Genomic DNA, 23,700 nt, shown 5'->3' on the forward strand with positions numbered 1-23,700 from the left:
AAGTGTGTTTTACTTCTTATTCATTGCACTTATGGCTACGTATCTTCCTCCATTGCATCCTTGTCCTACGGGATGGCAGTGACAGGCTGACACCAGTCAGAGTTGAGGACATGTTCAATATTTGCTGTCACTCACTTCTCCTGTGGACAGATATGAGGTTGCATATCTGCAACCCAATGTTGGCATTCAGTAGTGCAAAGCCCGCCATAAGCCACGGTGACCTCATGTGCATGTAAATGCCGTCTCCCAACTGTGATGAAAACCAGGTTAAGACTGATAAGCGGGATACTCAAGTCAAGGTAAACACAATCAGTCTCTTAGAAGCTGCTTTGAAGACTACGTAAGGGCTGTTAACATTTTAAGAGAGTGTTTTTGGACTGGCCATCCTCAGGTATTACACTCTTTGACACCATATTTCTTGGTTACTTGACAGTTGTTTGACTGATACATTGATAGGCATAATCTTATAATTAGCATCATAACTCTGCCTCAGTTGTTGGTTAACTTGGTCTACTTTTGAACCACTTTGTTCCTCACAATCACTTTGTCTCTCCATCTTTTCTCCCCCTTGCATTGTAGTTGTGAGTGACGGATGGCCTCGGTCATGATATACTCGTCACTCACTTTACATTGTCAAAAGACTAGACCTTGAATTTGCGACAATCCCCCTTTTCAGATATATGTCGAGGGGAAAAAAAATCTTCTTATATTTTGGTCATTATATGGTTGAATATTTCATTGTATCTACAACTCAAACAGAGCAATCTATTTTTTCAACGAGGCGTCTGTGTGAGAAGCTAAGCTCAGGTCTTAGTCTCTGTCTCTCGAACAAAAGCCTCCTCGGTTTGTGTTGCTCCACTGGAGATGTCACCCCACAGATCTTTCCTCCCCTCCTGTCTTCCCTCCTCACCCTTCCTCCCTCCTGTCCTTTCTCGCCGGCTCATCAAACACTTAGAGGTTACGTAATGCTCTATTTAGGAGGAAAATATCTCAAGGCCCATGACTGAGTCCCCTGAGTGTGTTTAGGTATTTAGGGGTATGTGAATATGTGTGTGAGTGTGTGCATTTATATTTTCAGTAATGTGTGTCATTTCCGTGCTCCCTCAGTATTCTGCTGGTGGATATTTGGTGCTGTATGACTCAAGTTTGTCTCCCCAGAGAACAGCCATATTCAGCGTCCTACTTAGTCGTCTTAGGTAGAACACAGAAACACGTTTGCAATATGCAGAATTAATGTTGTGCACCATTTTAGACAAATAAATCACTGAGACGACTACATCTACATGACCTGTACTCTCCTTCTGTGCTCTTGCCTTTTTCTCTCCACAGAAATCAGGGACATTTTGGCATCTGCTGTGCTAGAAAATCTGACAGCAGAGGGAGGTACTTTAGGAAGATGAAACAGTTTCAGGCAGATATCTCTATCCCTCTAATCTCCTGATTAATTTCTGGTTCCTGCTTTAAAAACTATATCAACCTAGAGAAGCTGCAGACGGCATTTAGTTTGCATAATGCATCCACAATACTATCATCACACTGCAGAGATTTAAGATGTGCTTTTAATCCGTCTTGATCTGTTGCACAGCAAAGATCACTCTTCTTTTTATACTTCTATAGATTTAGCTTGGCATTTTTATCTTTCCTAGCAACTACATATCACAAAGTAATGGATTAGGATTAAGTATGAGATCCCATTAAAATGAAAAAGAGGTTAAATGACCTGATAAGAGTGATAAGTGTGCAGACATACTGGTTTTATGGTAGCATGCTTATATGATCATAATGAGTACACGTTACTGCGAGGCAGTCACCAAAGATAACCTTTGTTAGGATCAATAAATAAAAATGAATGGATTGAATTAGTATTTAAGGATTGTAGGAACCTTTCACACATTTAGGTTTGCTCGATTATGGTGAAATCAGAGTTAAAGGGACACCACAGCTGTCACAATTCATCAGGATGAGGATTTTAGCTTCTAGTAGATCACATTTCTGAGCAATCTTCCCAACAGCTGTTGAGATGTTCACCCTTAGGCTGTCAAATTAATCGATTGATCAATGATTGATCGTGATCATAGACTGTCCAAGTAATGGACGTAGTATCCGTGACGTCACCCATTTGTTTCTGAAGCACTGTTTTGAAGCCAATCATCGGCGGGAGCTATATTGGGTATGCTGACATCAAACTAACTTCTGTCGAGCTAGTGTGAGGTAAAGAGGCGGGCTTTGAGCCTCCTAGCCAACAGCTACAGTTTTCCCGCCTGTCAGTCAAGTCAGCTGTGCCTCTCATTGTGGAAGACTTGTAATCTTAATATCTTCAAAATTGCTACGTTATAGAAAAATTCACGCCCGTACACTATGTGTTGATCGAGAAATTAACTACCAGACTACACTTTTTTTTATACCAGGCTGTAAACGTATTTATTTCTGCTGTAAAGATTGGCTCTTTTGAATTTCTGTGCATGTGGTTTCGAGTACTTCCAGAGCCATCCTCAAGCGGTTGCTGTTTGATCATGATTCATCCCTGTTTTGATCCCATCTTTAAAATGCCATTATTTTGCATTTCAAGAGAAAGCTTAAAAGTCCCTATTCTGTGAATTACAGTGATTATTTTATTATTTTTTTAAGAGTTAACACCGTTACATATTGTTACATGGTGGAGTGCATGTCTAAAATGTCAAGTCAGTGTCAATATGGTGTGCAGATTACTCACTGACATCCAGTGATAGGTCCTGTAAGCCTGACAGTATTGTTCCCCATGACAGAAAGGCACATAACTGATCAGACTGTATTCCTCCATTGGTTGTCTCCTCTCTCTGTCTCTTGGTGTGAATGTGCTGACGCAGGCCTAACTAACTTTAATTTCCAGTAGTGCTCTCATCCCCAGTAGTACCGATAGGAGGGATGGCCTTTTCTAAATGTTTCTTGGATTGACACATTGACACATCTCAGAGTGATGCAGGAAAAGCTGGAGAAAGCTAAAAAAAACCAACAACAACAACATATCACTTTTTGATAATTAAACACTTTTTGAGTCAAGGATGCTCCAAAGAGAGAACCCAAGGTGTATCAGGAGTGGGTGGGGTGAAATCAGCGGAACACCTTACACAATCCATTAGTTTTAACTGCAAACTCCCTGTTCATCTACCTCTGCTCTCACTTCATGGCATCCATTCCTTACCCTCTGTCCTCTCATCTGGTTTTACAGCACATCTTTATCCCCTGTTCATTTTACCATCCCCTCTCCTCTCTGTGTCTCCCACCACTCCACCCTCCTCCCTTTTCTCTGTCTCTGTAAGCACAGAAGCCCTGTGGCCTGTTTAAGCTGTCACTGATCCCTCCTGCCGTGGCCGAGCCCGTCAGATCATTAGTCAGCGCTGTCTGAGACTCCGCTCCTGATGAGAATAGATCAGCCCAAACAGCCAAACCTCAAATATTCTCTAAATGTCGTGAACCCAATCATGTCAGCTGCTGTTTCCTGCCTTATCAAATGATCGATCAGTCCGGCTACAATGTATTAAAAGTGATGTGTGAAATATTATTTTATTCATTCAGGGGCTTTGCAATTGGACGGTTGTGACATGGGTGGGTTGATGGTGCGTCATTAAAGGAGATATAATTCAGCCTTATGTCCTCATTGGTTCTTCATCCTAAAATAATATCAAACTATAATTTCTTTTAAATGTGCAATTTTCTCTCCTTCGACACACTGTTGTTGAGCCACCGCAGAATATTCCTGCTTGCTGCGGCTGCCGTGATGAGAAATAATGACACCACTTTGCTTTATAATGGCACATTTCTCTTTAAAATCTCCCAGATGGCTCAGCTGACAAGTCAAATGGAATTTAATTATCACAGAAGTACCACCTACTTTGAGCTGTTCAAATCACTACAGACCTGTGGATGAAACAAACTTAAAGAAGCTAACTAGTGCTTGCCAAATGGATGGCAACAGGTTAGTCCACATTTAGGACGACAGGTCCGCATGATAAGTTCCTGATTATGAACTTTGAAATTGAAAATAATGGAATTTTAAACATGCACGAAAAAATGTAGTTAATTTTTATTAACTTTTGAAATTCAATAAATAATTTCACTGAAGAAATTCATCGTTCTACAATTCTAGTTTTTTTCTTTACATCCTGCTTGCCATCTTTACTTTGCTTCGCTACACATGTGCATTTGATACCTTCACAGTCACATGAACAGAAACAGGCTCAGCTGATGCAGGAGAATTTAAGTGCAATTAAAGCCTTCCTATGGTCTTACTGAAACTATGTGTGTTTATCTGGAGTGCACTGTGCAGTGACCCACACATCTTATATCATCAGTGTAATCATGAGAGTGTAGTATGTATGGATAATCTCGATGAGGATGTTCCCATATCACTAACACCTCTTGGATTATCAGCCCACTGAACGGGTCAGCTGTTGATCTTTTGGCCTGTTGATGTTGATGTTAAAGCTTCATTTAAATACGTACCACAGTGGTGGATGGAGGAAGTTAAATTGTAAACCGGCTGTAGTTCAGGCCAGCGACACGAGGACAGAAGCTGTATATTCAGCACTTGCACTGAAATAAGACAAAGAGACAGAGAGCAGCTGTGTTGCTTATGTAATAGTGGAGACGTAAATAGTGAGGGACACACGTTTCGCATCAACACGCAGGCACGACCAAGTGGCACGGCGGTAATCATCTGCCATTTGGAAGCTGCACAGAAACATCAGAGGCCAAAGTGGACTCTCTGCCAGCTACAGGGCATCTGACATAACCCAAACACACACACACACACACACACACCCAAACACACACACACACGCACACACACACACTCATACACATACACACTTTAAGGCATGCAAGATGGTCATAAAAACGCACATGCAGAAAGCCTGAATGTCAGAGGGTTTGGGGCACGCCACAACACACTACACACATCTTACAGATGGACGTTTTACACTGGAATATCTACTCACATATGACACACACAGAGCTCCAAGTAAACCTGAACTTGAATAAATTTCACCATATCGGTGAAGAAATGTTTCAATGTGATGTTGCCATAGCTATTGTGTTTTTTTTATTCTGTTCAAATTAGGACAAACTGTTTTTGGACATATTTTGGAAAAGAGAGTCTACAATTGAGCCTCTGGGGATTTTGTGTGTTAGCTTTTGACTGACAATCAGGCTCTAGTGTAGCTAGAAAATGTGGAGGCATTCAGACTGCTAATGATACACTTCTCCCAACATTTTAAGGCCACACAGAGTTGGTTGTGGGCTGTTAGGGATTTGAGATACATGTCTCAAATTCATACAAATATTACCAGTGTGGACCCAGCATGTTGTTACGTCTGCATAACCCTGGGATAGTGGAAGTCAGCAAGCTAGGTGAACAAGTTTGCCCTCAAAAAGATGCTTGTTATTTGTTAAAATGATTCGCTCTATAAAACTGTCCCAATTCAGGGGCTGCATCCTTCGAAGAATGCATTTGAAAAATGACTGCTTCACAGCAGCCCAACAAGTCTGCTCTGTTTTAAAGGCTTCTTCAACTGTGGCAGACAAATGTGTCCCTTTCTTTCCCAGGCCATGGAAGATCCACCGGGTGCATTCTTTGTCCATTATGTACCAATGCAAACAAGAGGAAATACTTTCAATGGCTGAGGAAGGACACTTTTAAATGTTTTGACAAAATCAGATCCTTTCAACTTGAACACAGTGAATATGCCAGTGGTTTGAACCACAGCATAGGGTATTACATGCATCACAGGTTGGTCGTAGCATTGGCTTAAAACTTAAACTAGTGCCTGTACAAGTGTGGTGGCTCTGTGGCTGTTAGGACATAACCCTACTAAGACGATACACCAGTTGATTGCCAAAAGGAAAGGATAAAACATGACACGAAACTACACAACATGAAACGACACTACATGAAACTACACAACACAAAACATCACTAAACGAAGCGACACTAAACAAAACAAGAAACAAAAAAAACACAACATGAAACGAAACAAAAAGAAACAAAACCACATGACACGAAAAACTACACAGAACAAAACGACACGGCACGAAATGAAACTACACGACATGAAACGACACAACACGACCAAGTGGCAACCTCTGGTCTCAAAATATTAAGCCTATGGAGAAGTGTTATGAACTACAATTCATCGAGAATCTGCTTGAGGCTGGCTGCGGAAACACAGGAAACCACATACACACCAATTCAAAAAGATGATCTTTGCAGCATTAATAAACATGTTTACAGCCTGGTTCAAAAAACGGCTTGGCTCTACGTAGCTAATTTCTCTATTGGCACACACTGTATGGGGGGTGAATTTTTTTCTAACGCGCCGGTTCAGAAGATATTAAATTTACGAATTTTTGCCCAAATAAGGACACGACTGACTTGACTCCCGGACAGGAACACATAGCTGTTGGCTAGGAGGCTCAAACCCTGCCTCTTTACGTCACACTATGCCTGGTTGAGTTCCGCATTTCCAATATGGCTGCCGCTGCCAACTGGCTTCAAAACAGCGCTCAGGATCAGATGGATGACGTCACGGATACTACTTCGATTATTTATACAGTCTATGGACATGACACGAAACATCACTACATGAAGCGACACGAAACAAAACAAGAAACAAAAAAACACGAAAAACTACAAAGAACAAAACTACAATTACTGTTTGTTACTTTTCAAAACTTTGGTAAAGACACATGATCGTGTGCTATAATGTGGCATGATACCACGCAACAGTAATACACAATACATGTTGGTTTTTCAAATGAGTGATTACAATCATTCCACTGTGCTCAAACTGATGATACACACACAAAATGTCATGACCCAACAACATCTACACAATTCTATACATCCTGCAAATACATTATTGTCACAGATGGCCGCAGAGGATTACCTTCTGTGTAATTATGTCCCATGCTGATATGGCTTTAACTGTCTATCTCTCTTATGTACCCAATAGGCTGCGTGCATCCTGCAATTTCCTTAGTTTGTTTGCTCGTTGACGTCACGCTGCCTTTAAGCACTTACGCTAAGCTCAATCATTGCTGTGGAAGACGAGGGATTCATCAAAGAGGTGATTATTATTGAATCCTGTGGGTGCAGACTGTAATTTAAAAGATGTGTTTCAGCAGCTCAATGATTTTTTCCAGTGTTACAGTAAAGACGCAGGGACACATATGTTCACATTGTACATTTCTTCTCAAGAGGATTGAACCCTTGTGTATTAGTCGTTCCCAGCCCTGGTCTTAATCAGGTCACATGATTGTGAGGGACAGAAATAAGACATCTGATCCTAGAGGAAGTTGAGATGTGGTGATCACATGGATTCTTCTCTTCTTTTATACTAAAAACATAGCAAAAGCGAAATCCTGGAAGGGTGTAAATAAATATAAGTATAAAATAAAGCGACCTGATTAATTTAGTTAGGTTTATGGGGGAAAGGTTTGTGTGCACCTGTATGCTCTTGTTCCACCTCTAGTTTTGTAGATACCTCTTTGTTTGTAGTGTTCTTGTCGTGCATTGGTTAAATATAGCCTCTGCAGGGAAAGGGGCCACCTGGGGCCTGTCCTCCTTGGTTTCAGTGGCGATGTTGCAGTGATTTACGTGCAGGTATGTTCACAGCCTGTTGTTCGGTTCTCTCGTGAGTCAAGGCTTGAACACACTGTATGCTGCAATGCACTCTGGGAAGGCAGGTGATAAATGATCTGAAAAGTTTTTCTCTGATTTTGTTAAACTTCTATGACAGAACAGTTGCTGGCTTGGCTCCTTGAAGAACTGCCCATGTGAAATTAGATTTTGCAAACAACATGTGAAATTATTCACAGCTGGGGTCAGCTCGGATGGAAGTGTTGACAGCAAACAAGAGAGGTGAGAGCGAACACTTTATGGGTATTTTTAGCCACCATTTATTCTCTGCATGTCTGAGTCTTACCTCTTTATTTTTAGCCCTTCCTGCTCTCTAAAGGTTGTGTTGTGTTGTCCCTTTTCTGCATAATATGATGTTTCATATTCAGTTAAATCCTCACTATGATGTTCTCCTAATTGGAAAGGTTTTAGCTTACAATGTTACAATGTTACACTGTCATTTAGCAGACGCTTTTATCCAAAGCGACGTACATACAAGTTTTCTTCTTAAAAGAAAGAAAACTCAGCAGTGACACTGAGTTTTGTAAAAGAACAAGCATGTTAAAAACGTTTTCCTCCTGTAACTGTTTCGTTATTTAGATTGTTGTAGAGATTTTAAAAAGATCAATGCTCTCTTCTTCCTTGTACAATCACAGTCTGATGCGATGGCCACAAGTAGCTCCAGCAGATGGCTCAAAGGCACCCTATGAGGCTATCTATTTCCTATCCAGATTTGCTTTCCATGTTTTGGAGGATGGAAATGAAAACCTTCTGGTCATACGTCCACCTCCCCAGCCTTTAGGGTCCAGTGTTGCCATGATATAATCCATAATGAGAGCAGGAGTCATGTTACAAGTTCTGTTTTTAAAATATTGTGTCACTATCCTAGAAATGAGGCTCTACTCCTTAGAAGAAGTATTGAACAATTGAAGTCGTCACAAAGGAAGACGGTAAAACTTTCCCTTCTGAGAGAAACCTCAAAAACAGACGTGCCTCATGTACTGGTGTGACTCACAATACTGGATTTTAGGATATATGTCTTACGGATCAGGTTTTCAGAAATTATATGTGCATATATCCATGTGACAAAGCCTTCTAGGGGCCATATTTGTTGTGTCTCATAGCACATGAAAGGAAGTCAGGTGATGAGAATGAAGCAAAAATGTTGGACGTTACTGGAGGCTCTTGTTGGTCTACTTTTTTACAGCCAACATTATAAATCATGTAACCTTGATGACAGGACTCACTAACCCTGACCCTGTCATTTTAAACCAAGTCACATTTCCTTTCTCACATTAAAATACGTTTATCTGATTATTTTTAAACTAGAAATTATGGTATAAAAAATGTGTGTGATCAAATTTTGGTCCATCCCATTACAAAGTAAAATTGTTTTTGTGCCTAACCATAACCCAACATAACACTACAAGTATGTTATCAGTAAATGCGAAGTCTTATAAGATTAAATGAAATTGGACAACGCATGATAACCCATGAGAACATGAATCAATCCATCAGTTCTCTCCTGCTGCTCGTACTTCTTCCCACAGTCTGAAAACATGTTTTTTAGTTTATTGGTGACCCTAAATTACCTGTAGGTGAGTGTGGGAGTGAATGGTTGTTTGTCTCTACATGTGATGGGCTGGCAAGCCAGGGTGTACCCCACTCACTCAGTGAGAGCTGGGAATTGCTCCAGGCCCCCCGGGACCCCAAATGGGATAAGCGGTATAGATAATGGATGGATGGATTAACTAAAACATCATGTGTTCCCTCATTGGTTTAAGTATCTGCACTCTAAAAGCTGCATGAATCATTTCAAATCTCATTGGACTGTGTAAACATTGCCAAAATCTGAAAACTGCTCATGAAGCTAAAGAAGAGTTGTTTTTCAAAAGTTACTGCACAGTTCGCATTAAACAGGGATGCTTTCCAAAACGGAATCCTGTCTATGAATGTACAGTGGAAACACCTGAGTGCAGTTTAATTTCACTATAAAGTAAAATAAAAGGTCATTAGAGTTTGATGCGCTCAGTGTGGCTATCAAGTTTTTATTAGACAACAAACAGAAAGAGCAGTTCAGAGATGTAAACATGCTCAATAATTCAGCTTCAACCTACTCCCAGTCTAATTAACAAGAATACTCCGTGATTCACAAATTTAAAATGTTGCAACCGACATCTGCTGAGGTTTTCTGAGGCTTTTTGTCTAACAAGTCTGATTTATTTGTGCACTTGTAAAGAAGCAGGTGTCCCTTGTTTTTGCATATTGTAGCATTTAGTGCTGCCCTGTTGTAATCACAATGGCTGGCCTGGATTCCTGTTACTATAAGTGGGATTCTCCACCACCTCTCTATAAAGTCAACTGCCCTCTGAAAAGTTCAGCTTCTCTCACAACCATTTGGCTCAATTACAGCCGAGTAGAGATTGAGCTACCACCACCACAGTCTCCTAATGGATCCTGACCACTGCAGCTGTACACAGAGACCTCCCGACAGATGGCTGTGCACCCAGGAAGTATTGATACTTAAGCAAGTTGAAAGGCCACTCCACTTGTCCTGTGTAAAAACAGCAACAAAAAGCTGAGCAGTGGCTGTATGTCAGGAGAGAGAGAGGCTCACAGACATGCTCACAAAAGCAAGCCTCATATTGTAGTCAGTCTAATTAAATGCAGCGTTTGATGATGAAAGTTGGGCTGTGATGAAAGCTTGTGTGGGGTTCAGCGGTTCTGTGTTAATGCATCTGAATGCAGGATCTCACCTCTGTTGCTTATTGTTGTGTACAGAGAGAGACTGAGGGAGCAACACCTGTATCAGCTCGGTTTAATTTGACCGTGTGCTGCATGTTTATTCTGTTAGTGATAGAAAATAACAAAGTGCAATTAGGCAGTAGTATACTTCAGTACAGTTGCATTTCACTGAAGTATCTCTGTTTTTCTGCAAGCTATTATTTCCATTTATCTTTCTTTGAGAAGTGTACCAACACATTCATTTTGTAAATGTTGCAATAATACACTGTTATTTTTTAAAGCTAACTCTATTGTAGTTGCATGGCTCAGGTTGGCACAAAAAAAACCTTTAGAGATTGACCACCATATTAGTTTGTTCATTATGATGTAGCCTGAGTGTAATTCATAAGTGCAAAAAATCATCGTCCATAAAATAAAAACTTAAAATATATTTAAATTGCAGCCATTTGCAAGTGTTGCAACTTTCTGCAAAGGCTTCCTTTTTTTGATGAGTAAGAATTCTGTTAATTGCTGTAGTTAGACCGATATGTTTTTTTCAGGGCCGATACAGATACCGATTATTAGTAGTCAAGGAGGCCGATAAATTATATTTGGAGCCAATATTCATTTGCAGTAAAAGGGAAAATGTTGGTGTCAAAATTTTGAATAAAACAAACTCCAACACTTAACTTCGTTTAAATGCCTTTAAGCATATGTTTATTAAACAGCTTTTCAGATTTGCAACATGTTAAAGGTTTTTTTTATCTTATCTTAGACAATAGACATCTTTGTTTTAACATTCTAACAAAAAGTGCAGGGAGCTCCTAGGCTCAGCAGCATGTCTTATAAAGTTCAATGAAAACTTAAACAAATAAATAGCTCCCTAAAGTTTTCTACAGTAAATAAAGTTTTCCAAAATGTCAATATAACTGAAATGTTAATCTTTCACTTATTTTTGTTTTATGTGGGTATTTTAGTTTCTTGAGGTGGAGTTGTATGAGTTTTAAATCACTAGTAATTGTAGGGGCCACAATGGATCCTGCTCCCCTGCAATGAGAAAAGAGTTTGTGCAGACGGTGTCATTTCTGCCACGTGATTGAGTGAATTTTGGGCCAAGATAACCCAGTTTTAAATTGATCTCTTATCGGCTGATATGCTGATACGTGTCAAAATGCCAAATATCGGCGCCAATAATCGTTCTATCCCTAGTTTGTAGTATTTTTTCAGCTTGAGATTTTATGGGGAAAAAACATGATACTGTAGATTGTGAGGCATTACAGCAGTGAGTTCTTACCTTTGTGTCTTGGGACACTTTAAACAATCTAGCTTGATTCCCAGAGAAGTTCTTCCTTTAGAGTTCTCATTTGAAAACTGCTCAAGGCCAAAGCAGAACATGTCACTTTATTCTCTATATACACTCACAGGGTGCAAATCTATGTGCAGGACACTCTACTTTAGGTGCACCCGTTTGTGTTAAGTTATTCCTCCTGATAATATCTCTGTTAGATTTTAAAGTTGGGCCTCCCTTCAGTCTGTGTTGCTGTTCTAGTGAAGGATCCAAGTACTTCTTCCACTGCTTGCCTCTCCAAGATCAAACGTTTGATTGCAAACTGTTACATAACAGTGTGTATGAGGGGGTATTTGAAGACATATCACTCTCTAAAATACTCTAGAGACCTACTTCTTCTCAGATAACTGGTACATACAGAATCATCTCCATAATGGACTACACACCTCATCATCAAAAAATCCCTGGATCCCTTAATCAACTGTGCTTGCATGGAGGGTGCTGACGTTGCTTCTGCTCCATTTCTCACTAATGAGCTCTATCATATCTCCTGCGCGTCTCCATGTGTGTGCGTGTGCTTGCACATATATGCAAGCATGTGAGTGGCGTGTTTGATATCCTAATGCTGTTTGATGTTTAATTCAACAAGACCAGAGAAGCGTACATCATGAGGAGACACACAACAAATGGCGTGACACAAGATAGACGTTTACTGCCAAGACAACAGGCAGGGAGTGGAAACACATAACCTTTATGTTAGTCTTAAAACAGCACACTATCAAATAATAACAACCTTGTAGCACGTCTTTAGCTCACAGTTGTATTTACTACCGGATTTCCAGGTAGTAAACTTTAAATCTGTCATGCACATAACAAGGCTACTGTAGGATAATTTGACTGCCCATTAAACACTGACAGGCAGGTGGAGAGAGAGGAGAGAAAGAGATGTCTTCCCTCTAATTAAATCAGTGATGGATTGTCAATACAGGTGCCAGTTTGTCCCTTGACAGATTGTGGAGATGTAGATGAACGTGAAGACAACAAACACAGTCGTAGGTGTCATTGCGCGTCTTCTCCCTCGTGTGAAACATTCGCTGTGAGATAAAAGTGAAGTGACATGAAGATGAAGAAGCCGGTCATTTTTCCATTTTTAAACCAGTAGTAGCACCAGCTATCTTTGACTTTTGACAAGGTGTTTTTTCTCTCCTATCTGCCTTTTTCTTGCCCTCATTCATTGTGTCTGCTGCTGTTTTCTTCTCTTGATGTATCTCCTGTCAGTTCCCCCGCCCTCCATCATCTCTCTTCTTTTCTTTTCTACTGAGTCACAGCTTCATTATTGGTTGTATCAGTGTTACTAGACAGATGAGGTGCTACCAGCGACACGATGTATTGTTTGAAGCCGATCTTCACCCTGAGCTTCGGATAGCTGCCAGGGTCTTAACAGCTCAGTGTGTACTTGATGAGTGATGATTTGATGAACATTTTTGTACTAGGTACTCTGAACTGTATCATAAAAATCTACAGACTAATAACCAGAGCATTTTAAATATGGTAATGCATCACGTGGTGTCTTCAGCAAACTTTTAGACATGTGACTAAAGCTTTATGCAGGCTAACATTTTCCTCAATTTGTATCAATCACCATCCATTTACATTAAGTGAATGCAGATGTAGACTGCCAGAGCTATCATTAAAGTGATAGTTACATTTTTTAAAGTGGGATTGGATGAGTTACTTGGTTATAGTAAGTGTATTACCCACAGGGGATGCCGGTCAGCTCGACCCCTTTGTCGAGAATCCAGCCAGAGAACCAGAAAGCAAACTAGGCTATCAACCATTGTAGATGAGGTCGGCTTTAACACGTAATTAAGCTTATGTTTTGAACCTCCGACCTGAAGAATTAGTGTAAGTGCAGGCTCTATTGAGATATTTTTCGGCGCTTTTCTTTGCTGTCAGAAATCCTTTTTATTTTATCGCTATTCTTGGACGCTAAATATATGTGCAGCGCAGGGATGTTCCAAGGCCACTAAACAAAAATTAAATTCGGAACAACCAACTAGTTCAAAAGTAAGGAAAAACACAGAAAACAGTCCACATTGAGTACCGTTTATTATTTAACAAGGCTTAACATGGGATCACAGTCTGCAAGTCAACAACGTTTATTGGTTTGATGAGTGTGGCTCATGTTAGCAGCCATCTGTCCTCCTCGCTGGTTAGTCTGTGCTGGTTATGCATACGTAGAGTGGTTTAATGCCAATTTAACCAGACACTGCCTACATACAAGTTTAACTTCATTTGTTAGATCAAATAACTGCCAAACCATACCGTGCTACGAGATGCAATATGAAATCTGTGCTGGTTTGCTTCTGTGTAGTAGAGAATTACAGAATTATAGCCATTAAGTGGGACTACAGCCCTGGCTGGTGGTTTGTGGCTGATCTGAAACTTAGACACAACACATGACATGTATTCTGGACTTACAGTAATGAAAATATTAATAACTTAACTGACTTGTATTTTGATGTGGACTAGCAAGGGTTTTTTAGTCACACATCTCTTCTCAGGACTAATCTATTTCACTCCGGGTTGACAGCAACTGAAGGTTACAACCTTGTGTCATATTTGAAATTACAAGGACCAAATTTAATATGTGTGTTCTCTAATTATGAATTAAGAGAGTGTTTTTGACCTTGAAGCCATCATTAATCATCGTCTACTATGTTACTGCGAAATATGTCAATGTCAGGGCCAGGAAACTCAGCAATTCAGGGATCAAAACTGTGTCTGACTTTCCCTATTTTTGTTTCTCCAAACTTCAACCAAAGTTATTTTTATTTCTGTTGTTTACATTTTTCAATGCAAAAATGCAGATTTGCTAAAAAAGTGTAGAGTGTGAGCAAAGGAAGAGAAACCTTAATCCAACATGTGCAGAGGGTTGACAACTTGAAGAAAACCTGGGAGCTAGAAACTTTTTTAGCTGATGACTGGGTGCTGTCATCAGTGTTAGTCATATAGTCCCAGGCCATTAAGTGTCTGTAAGTTTAGCAAGTTTGTACTTACCTCCAAATAAAGCAGTCATCATTTTTTCACTGTCATAACTTTTATTTTAGATGTTAAAGGTTGTGAAATAAATACACAGAGATGTTTTCCTTCAGGGTCACAGTGATGGCAGCTGGTTCGGCAGGTGAAGCAGTCCGTCCTCCCTCCCTGTAATTGACAGAGTTTGTCTGAACATTGTGGACAGGAGCGTGTTCAGTGTGGCTGGCTGACGGCTTTGATGCCATCCACCTGCACACCCACAGACACACTCACACACACACTGCTGAGCCTTGTCGCTGACATGCATCTGATCTATGTGCATGTCATTTTACATCTCCAGATCTGTTGTTCTCTATTTTTCACTCCTTTATATTTCTGACCATCAGATGCACGTATCTTTTTTCATCTTCCCCCACTAACAACTTTTGTACCTCTCTGCCTTATTTCAGCAGCTCACAAACACTAAACACTTTCCTCTCTGGCTTTTTCCCCCTCATTTTAACAGATGGAATCACACACATGCTCTTTTTAAACCAGTCATTGAGTGCAATACACTGTGTTCACCCTTCACCCTGCAGGTCAGAGTGTTCAGTCAAGGCTGTAGGCAGTGTGTGTGTGTGCGTGTGTGTGCGTGTGTGTGCGTGTGTGTGCGTGTGTGTGTGTGTGTTTGTGTGTGTGTTTTTGTGTGTATGTGTGTGTCATTGTGTCTGTGTGTGTGTTTATTCGAGCCTGACAGCACTTTTTGTTGTTGTTGTTGTGGGGGGACACAACCAAGAGAGAGTAAACAAGAATCCCTGTGGCTATAAAAATCCCTGCATGATTTTCCCCCTCAGCCGTGCAGCTGAGTTTCAGCCTTGAGGAAAGTGAACATTTCATCATCATCGTTTGAGTCGCCATCGCTCCATGGTTGAATTCTTTCATAGTGTCCTTCCTGGGTTTCTTTCCAGTAGTTGGTGTTTGCACAAAGAATGTGCACACACTTATTTTCATCAAGCGTTAACATCACTGAGTGATTATTCTCTACTTGTTTTCCTTCGTCTCTCTTCTGTTTGCTCTCTCCCTGTTGACTTTCAATGAATTTGCCCTAACCCATTATCACCATAGCAACTGTACAGTTGTTCACTTTGCTCCCCTGAGCCCCTAAGACCAACACAGAGACACAAATACACAAGAAAACACACAATGCATTTGTGGTCTTTAGATTTAATTGCAATAGGGAGGTCCGGATAAAGTGAATAGCTCAGTTCAGTTTTCTATAAAACAAAGGAAGGCAGACATATGTGCAGAAATTAGAAGATTTATTTAAAAAATACCGGTTTTGAATCAGTTGAGATCATAAGGTCGCAAATCAGCGGCGCTCGTGCATGTGAGCGGGGGCAGATTCATGCTAGTTTTCCGTGACTACCATCCCCAGCTTTAACTTAAAAATGTCTTTGATTTCATGAATGCTCTTCAGTGCACCTTTAAGTTTTAAGGGTGTGTGCAATTCCATACTCCTAGTGAAGTTGAATATTACTGGATGCTGTAGGAAAATTCTAGAAATGCCATGAGTCGCTTTGGAGACAAAGGAATGGCACTGGAATCAAGCTCCTTTGTTCACTCTCAGTTTTGAGCCCTCAACCTCATTTGTATGTTGGCGTGAATCTAGCTCAGAAGTGTCGCCTGTTAACCAATTAACCTCAGACATAAATCCCATCAGCCCTTTAGCTCACATCTTAACTGAGATCTAGTTAATCAGTATTTAGTTAATGCTACCTCTTGCTGTGGCTGCCAGTCAGGGCCTGACTATAATTAGCTTTGAGTCAATGTGTTTGACTCATTGTCGCTCTGCTCTCAACATCGACTTCTTCCTCCTCTTCTGCTTGATGTGATCCTCGTTACGCTCTGAGGAATTTGGCAGTGGCATCATCTCGCCTCACTGGAAGCAACTTCCCCCTGGTTTCGCCTCAGCAGCTCTGTCTGTTTATGTCAACAGTTTGAACGCCAGCATCTTTCCCCTGAACAGCATCATATATCCAGGGTGTAAAGGGCTGTGAGGATAGAAATGATAGAGCTATCAAGCTGTTTGTAAACTCTAATTCACTTTTACTCATTGAATGTGTTTATATTTTTCTACCTACCGCTGCCTCAGGTCAATGGCAAACTTTTTTTTTGGGACCACATGTGTGTGCTTTTGATGCATGCATACTCCTCACATATAGTGCCTGTTGTTTACATGTACAGCAAAGTGTACTGGCAAGAGGAAGAGTTTCCTTCAATCTTCTCAATTTTACAGATTCTCCGTATTACCTCCCTGAAACTTCACCCCCATGACTCTGCAGAAAAAAATCAAAAATATCTTCTTTAGTTTGTTTGCTTGATTTTAATGTGACAGTGTGGGCCATGATGAAAGTGATGCCTCTTTAAGTGTTTGCACATTGAAATACTCTGCATAATATTCAGATTAATGCGTAATCACAACAGAGAAAGTAACTGGCTAAACTGGCTATTTTTCATTTTAAGTGACTTGAAACTATGGTTCTGCCAACTGTGAACAAAAGCCACTGATTTTATATACATTTGATTGATGTGTCAATTTTTAAGGTTTAGGTTAAGCCTGGCACACACTAAAATGTTTTTGTTGTTGAAAATGTGAGAGATCCCACACAATCTAATAATATGTTTAAAAGTTTAACTCCTATTGTGTTTGGAGTGCAGCCAAATGGCCAACACAGCACACCACACATGGACAGATTCTATGAATGATCAGATTTGTAAGCCAACCTGGAAGTTAGCTCTGCTGAATTTTGGATTATGGCAGAGAATAAACTCTGTGTCAACAAAAGTTTAGGATACTTTTGGGTTTTGATCAGAAAGCCATGGTCACAAATGAACTCCTTTTGTAAAATGTTACAAATGCAATGAATCAAAACTAAAAGTTATGCTTCAAACAAACTAGATTTCAGCATCAGCACTTCTAAAGCTTCCAAATCGCCTGTGGTCAGCGCGGTGATGCTTACCTTTCAAGTCCTTTTAAAAGGACCTCTAAAGCTTCAAAATTCTCTAATGGGATATTCACTGACGTAAATTATGAATGTTTGTTTTAGAATAAGAGAAAATCTTGGATACCTCTGTTAACCACAGACTTTAAAACAGGCATCAGACAGAAAAACACATTTATACGGCTCTTTTACCTCAAAAGCAGGGAAGTACAAGTTCAAAGATGCAAACTGGCAGCCAAGTTTGAAAGGCTTATTCCTGCAGCACTCCATTTACTAATTATGTAAGTACGTTTGGGTTTTGCAAATAAAATAGTGGGCCAGTGCAGTTTTACAGTGCTTCTCTGGTAAGCCTGCCATGTTCTGTCTTAAGAGGTTTTGGTTTAGCTGTATGTTGTATTTTGGGGGGGATGTGATTCCTCTTTTTGCAGTCTTTGTGTTTCATGAAGTCTTAATGCCTCTAAAGTAAGGAGACTGATAGCAGGGAGGCGGATAATTTTGGTTCAGCAGAGGTGAGACAGAGACACAAAGGAGAGTTTTGTGTTTGTGTCTAAGCTTCACTTGTTTCATGCATCTGTGCTTTCCTGGCTTTTTGCACCAACTGGAGGCTGTGAGATGGCCTTAAGGGTGGAATAAATGCAAGCACGCATGCAGACACACACACACACACACACGCACACGCACACGCACACACACACACACACACACACACACACACACACACACACACACACACACACACACAGAAGCCTGCTGGCTGAACAGATTTTGTCTTCGCACCCAGCCTCTCCGTGCAACGGGCTGTACTGAGTCGCTTTGGATGACTGTGAGAGGAAACCCTGCCATTTTCATTTTACCCATGACTTCCAGGAGACGGGGAGCACAGACAAGGAGACAATGACACAGTAAAGAATGAAATAGAAGAGAGGGAGAGATAGAGAGGGCTTGTAACAAAGTAAAAAATATCCAGCATTCCCAGGATATTGGAGGGAAGGTAATGAACAGAGTCTGATAAAGTCAAATAAAAAGAAAGTAATAGAGAGCAGAGAGATAGTATCCCCTCTGATGCTCCCTGAGTCCCTGGTGTCTGTTGTCCACTCAGCAAGTTTCTTTGAAGATAAACCCAATGTTCCCGACTTTAAAAAGCTGAAAAGAAGGAGTTATCATGCTGGAAAAGAGGCGAAAATGGTTTGCAGAAGGAGGGGGACCCAGGAGAGTAGAGTCTGGACACGAGGGGCATGACCATGCGCCATCTCTTTTTTTGTTTTGTTTTCTTTTTTTCTCTCGAGAAAGAGCCTCCAGGAAAAGGCGAGGGGGAAGGAGCTATAAATAGACCAGCTCTCCAAAAAGAGAACATGCTAATTAGACTTTCAGGGGACCCTCGCACCAATGACTCACTCCCCTGTCAATCACACCCAGAGCACCCAACAACTCCCTCCTCCTTAACACACACCTTTCCCTCTGTGCCGCTCTGTTGCCATGTCACTGCCTCATTTTCTTCTGCCATCCAGTTATTTGTCTGATTTAGCGTGGTCATGAAAAATGAGCACTTTTCAGACACATGTGGGCCCAATACTCTGTCAGTGGTGTGTATAATTACACAGAGTTGTTCTGACAGATTGCAGCGTGATGGGTGTGAGGCTGGTGGAGGTTTATCCTCCCTCATTTGTAGGGCTTTAAATACAACCATGTTTGTTTTGTGGTGTTTGTACAAGTTAGCTTACCTGAGCTATTACAATACTGACTGGAGGAAATATGAATCAATCCAACAAATATGACTTGGCAGATCCCATCACGAATTATAGAACTATAAATGGATGTCAGCCAAAATAAAAACACATTCAAAGCATTTCTCACAAAACTACAATAAAAAAAACAGGCTTAACAGTACTTATATCACCAAGACTATTCCTGCTTGGAGACCAGACACTGATAAAGGCAGGAGTTGTTATGGCTGCCTGAGTGATTCTCAGATTGTAAGAACTGTACATCCTCTGAGTATTAAAAATGGATGGAATAAAAGTTAGAGTAGTGCCATATGAACTATGACCACTAAGCTTTGTTAAGTACTTGATTCTCATTGTTCAACACTCCATATTAAAGGTATGTTATTTCATGACAGAACACCTTTACTGTGAATACGCCTTGAATCACAGACTGTGGCGTAAGTCCAGCTAACTTGTTGGGTTTTTTTAACTGTCAGAAATAAAGACAAAAAAAGCAGACAGAAGAGGTTAAAGACACAAAAACTGTACACTACGACAGAGAAATCTATCAAATGGAGGATGGCGCATGAAGTAAACACTAAACATAACAGCATGGGTTAGGGGGATGTTTCAGGATGGAAATGTCACAGATTCTGACAGCAACAAGTAGGGGTGGGTATCGAAAACCGGATCTGACTTAGAACCGGTTCCAATTGATCAATTCCATCAGAATTGTACACCTCAAATGTTATCGATACTGAAGCGTTTGTTGACTTGGCCTTGAAGCTTGGGTTTGCGTCAGGCCCAAGTGGAGAAGGGTTTGATGTGAGCATGTTTACGTCGGGGAGGCGAACCCCGTCTACCTCTCCCCTTTTGAAGTCAAGACGCTTTCACTCAGGCTCGAGGGGCCACGTCCCCATTCACGTGGACGAAAATTAGGCACCGAGAGCGGGTAAAATACCTCCGCGATGACCCCGGAGAAAAGCTTTTTTCCTCTCCAGATTCAAAGTATTTTCCTCAAGGCTCGAGGGGCCACGTCCGGACTCTTGCGGCCGAGAATGAGGTCAACCTATTATTCAAGTTGAATATGTTCATGTTCAGTCTTGTGCAGACATAATTTTGGAAAAAATTAAATGGTTGCTTTTGGTGCGGAATACTGTGTAGAACTACTTTTTTCCCCTCCAAAAAAATACTCAGGAATCGTTATGAGAATTGATAAGGAATTGGATTGATTGATAAGCAGAATCGACAATGGCATTGACATTGATAAAATCGTATCAATTCCTGCCCCTAGCAACAAGGCAGAAAAACTCAATCAGTGGCTGCTACTTTACTTTTTACTTAACATCAGAGGAAATGATCAGTTTAATTTGGGAAGCTACAGTTCTTTGAGTGTCCACTTGAGGCCGGCTGTCGAAGCCCTGAAAGCCACATACACACCCAGTGTAGCTGTTAGTGAGGATTTGGATTTGGAAAATCTTTAATGTCCCCAAGGGGCAATTTGGTTTGCGACAGAAGTCCCCACAAGCATTATATACACACAAGCAAGGAGGCTAAAGGCTCGCCTCAGTTTCACCTTCATCAAGCCGTCATTAGCTCATCAGCTTGATTTTTGTACAGTCTCAGTGCCAGATGTTCCATCCACGAACAACAGTTACACTGCTCCTGGCAGCACACAATTGCGGTACGGTGTGTTTTCGTGCTTTAATTACATCTGAAGGCTGAAACGAGGAGGATGCAGGGAAGGCTTCCAGAATGACAAGATGGAGAGAACTGACACTAAGCACGAAAACACTCCAACCTGACACATTCCCACGTACTGATAACGGCCTGACATTTCCATCTGGATCTATCTTTCCTTCTTTGCTTGAGTCAATCTGATCCAATAATGATTTAATGGTTATGACGCAGATTATTCATAGTGTGATTTGCAAAGTCAATACTAATCAATCCTGTGCATAGTAAAATGAAAGTGACGGGCTGTTCAGTGTGTCAGTGAGGCAACTCGGAGCTTAAGAGCCTTTCTGCGATTATCTATTCCATTAATGGAGACACTGAATATGAGTAATAAACAGATCATGTAAGAAAGGTCCATTTATATTGTGTTGTTCTCTATTGTTGTAATGTTTTAAGTTATAATGAAACATTTTCTACTTTTTTCATGAGATAACAGTGAAGCCTTCAGGGATTCCTCTTCATCCCCTCTCTTACTCCTATTGAATATTCATCTGAGGGCTTTGTGACCTTAAGAAGTAAAGGAATTTTGATTAACGTTTACCTTTTAAAAGTGGGAAAATTTGAAGTATGTCCAGGAAAAATAGGCCCACTGCAGCGTCAACCAGCAAGGGAAAGGATTAAAGCCATGGAAAAGAAGATTTCATGTTTCAGAAAATAAGAGTGAGAAAAGCTTTGTTAGCATAATTCCCACTATTTCCAGGATAACACTGATATATACTTGTGCACTTCTTCTGGGTATCTGTTTCATACTTTGATCCTGCTTATGTGGGGGATATCCATTTTGGCAATCATGCACTTAACACGGTCACTCAAGCAAGCTCTTAATTGCCTTGTTATGTTCGTTTCTCAGGAACAGCAATAATGTGCCTGGGTCAATTTGACCCGGGGCATATTTAGTTTTCCAAAAGTGTCAAAACCCCAAAAAATCCTAATAAACAATTTTTTTATCTCATCATTAACTCCATTACTAACCATTTAAATCAATATTTAGTGCAATGACGTTCTTTAATTATCACAATTCATAGTCCAATGTGGATAATTCACTCGTTTTCATGAAAATGTATTTTAAAACTTTAAAAAGTATAATGTTAGTATAGACTCCCTTTCAGAGAATCTTGATATGTTTTGCCCCTCCCCTGCTGAGTGTTCACTCGATGTGGGTGGAGTTTGCCCATGGGAACAGAATGCCGGGTCAAATTGACCCACGAACAGTATCTGTGTAATATAAACATGCAGGGGGGGTTGCAAATATGTGAAATTAACCATTTTTTATTTCCCAAAAAAAGGTAACAATTTTTTTTTTTTCTTCTTTTGAAATTTGAAATGGGTCAATCTGACCCGGAACATAACAGGTGGGTTAAACCTGTTGACTGTAACCATCCTCAATTCAATCTGCATATGAATAATATTCAGTGCTGAACTTCTGAACCCAATCACCACTGAAGTTAATGTAGTTCATGAGAAAGTTGGTTATGAATATGTCACCAAGGCAAGACAATTAGGACTTACTACAGGGAGGTGAGTGATAAGTGAAAGTTGGTGTTGCCATTTACAGAAGCAGATTTCCTACCTAGATATGACGGTGCAGCTAACTGTTGGGATGTAGGTTCCTGTCTGACAGTTTACTCAGTGGTTGAGATGGTTAGTTGACAGGTTGGTGGTTCAGTCACTGGCCCCTGCAGTCCTCAGATGTCCTTGTGCAAGACACTGAACTGTAAATTGCCCCTAAAGGCATGGTTGTTGTGTTGTGTATTTGTGTTAATGACATCAGCTTAGTGTCTGATTGGCAGATTGCTTCTTTGCAGCATCAGCCATTATTGTTTGAAAGTATGTGTGGGAAAAGATGAAGGCAGATTTGAAGTATCAAGCGCTTTAAATGGTCAGAACAATAGAAAAGTACTGAAAAAGTGTGGTCCATTAGCCATCAACCATTCTCCATCAAAAAGACACATTTTATTAAGTTGTCCAACTCTTTGATTCATGCTCAATTTCTGCAGCTTGAATGATATTTGGGTCAGCCTCGTTCACCTTCTTTCTGAAAATGACATGTATACAAAAAATTTAACCTCCATTAGCTCACTGGTTTCTAATAGTTCTGTGGTTCTTCCTTCTCGCTCCTCTTTTTGTTGCCCAGGACCCAAGAAGCAAGCACAAGTTCAAGATCCACACGTACGGCAGTCCCACCTTCTGCGACCACTGCGGCTCTCTGCTGTACGGACTCATACACCAAGGGATGAAATGTGACAGTGAGTACACACACCTTGCCTGTCTGCCTGTGTGTGGGAGTGAGTGTGTGTGTGTGTTTGTTTAGGAGAGACAGTGTGTGTGCACCTGTGTCCAATATGGTGTGCCGGTAGAGCCTGTTCTAATGAGAACAGATGGGAATAGACTGGTACTGTTCATGCAGCCACATCTGCAGCCCAGGCAGAATACCCCCTCCCACCTCATCCTCCCTACGCTCCCATTCTTTCCACCCACACTCCTTTTTCCATTCTTTCTTCTTTCTTTGACCTCATCCACAACTGCATTTCCCTCAACTTCTTCTTCCCTCTGCCTTTTCTTTTTCTTTTACTA

The 23,700-nt window shown here is 40.7% G+C and overlaps 1 protein-coding gene across 1 annotated transcript in view; it reads left to right on the plus strand.

Moving 5' to 3' along the window:
• LOC117832915 (protein kinase C alpha type-like) overlaps positions 1–23,700 on the plus strand; it is a 130,421-nt gene that overhangs the window by 68,573 nt on the left and 38,148 nt on the right. The window contains 1 exon segment of the mRNA XM_034712238.1: positions 23,261–23,372. Within this exon segment, the coding sequence (XP_034568129.1) occupies positions 23,261–23,372 (112 nt within the window).

This window comes from Notolabrus celidotus, chromosome 20 (genome assembly GCF_009762535.1).
Source record: "Notolabrus celidotus isolate fNotCel1 chromosome 20, fNotCel1.pri, whole genome shotgun sequence".
In the NCBI taxonomy this organism is placed as follows: domain Eukaryota; kingdom Metazoa; phylum Chordata; class Actinopteri; order Labriformes; family Labridae; genus Notolabrus; species Notolabrus celidotus.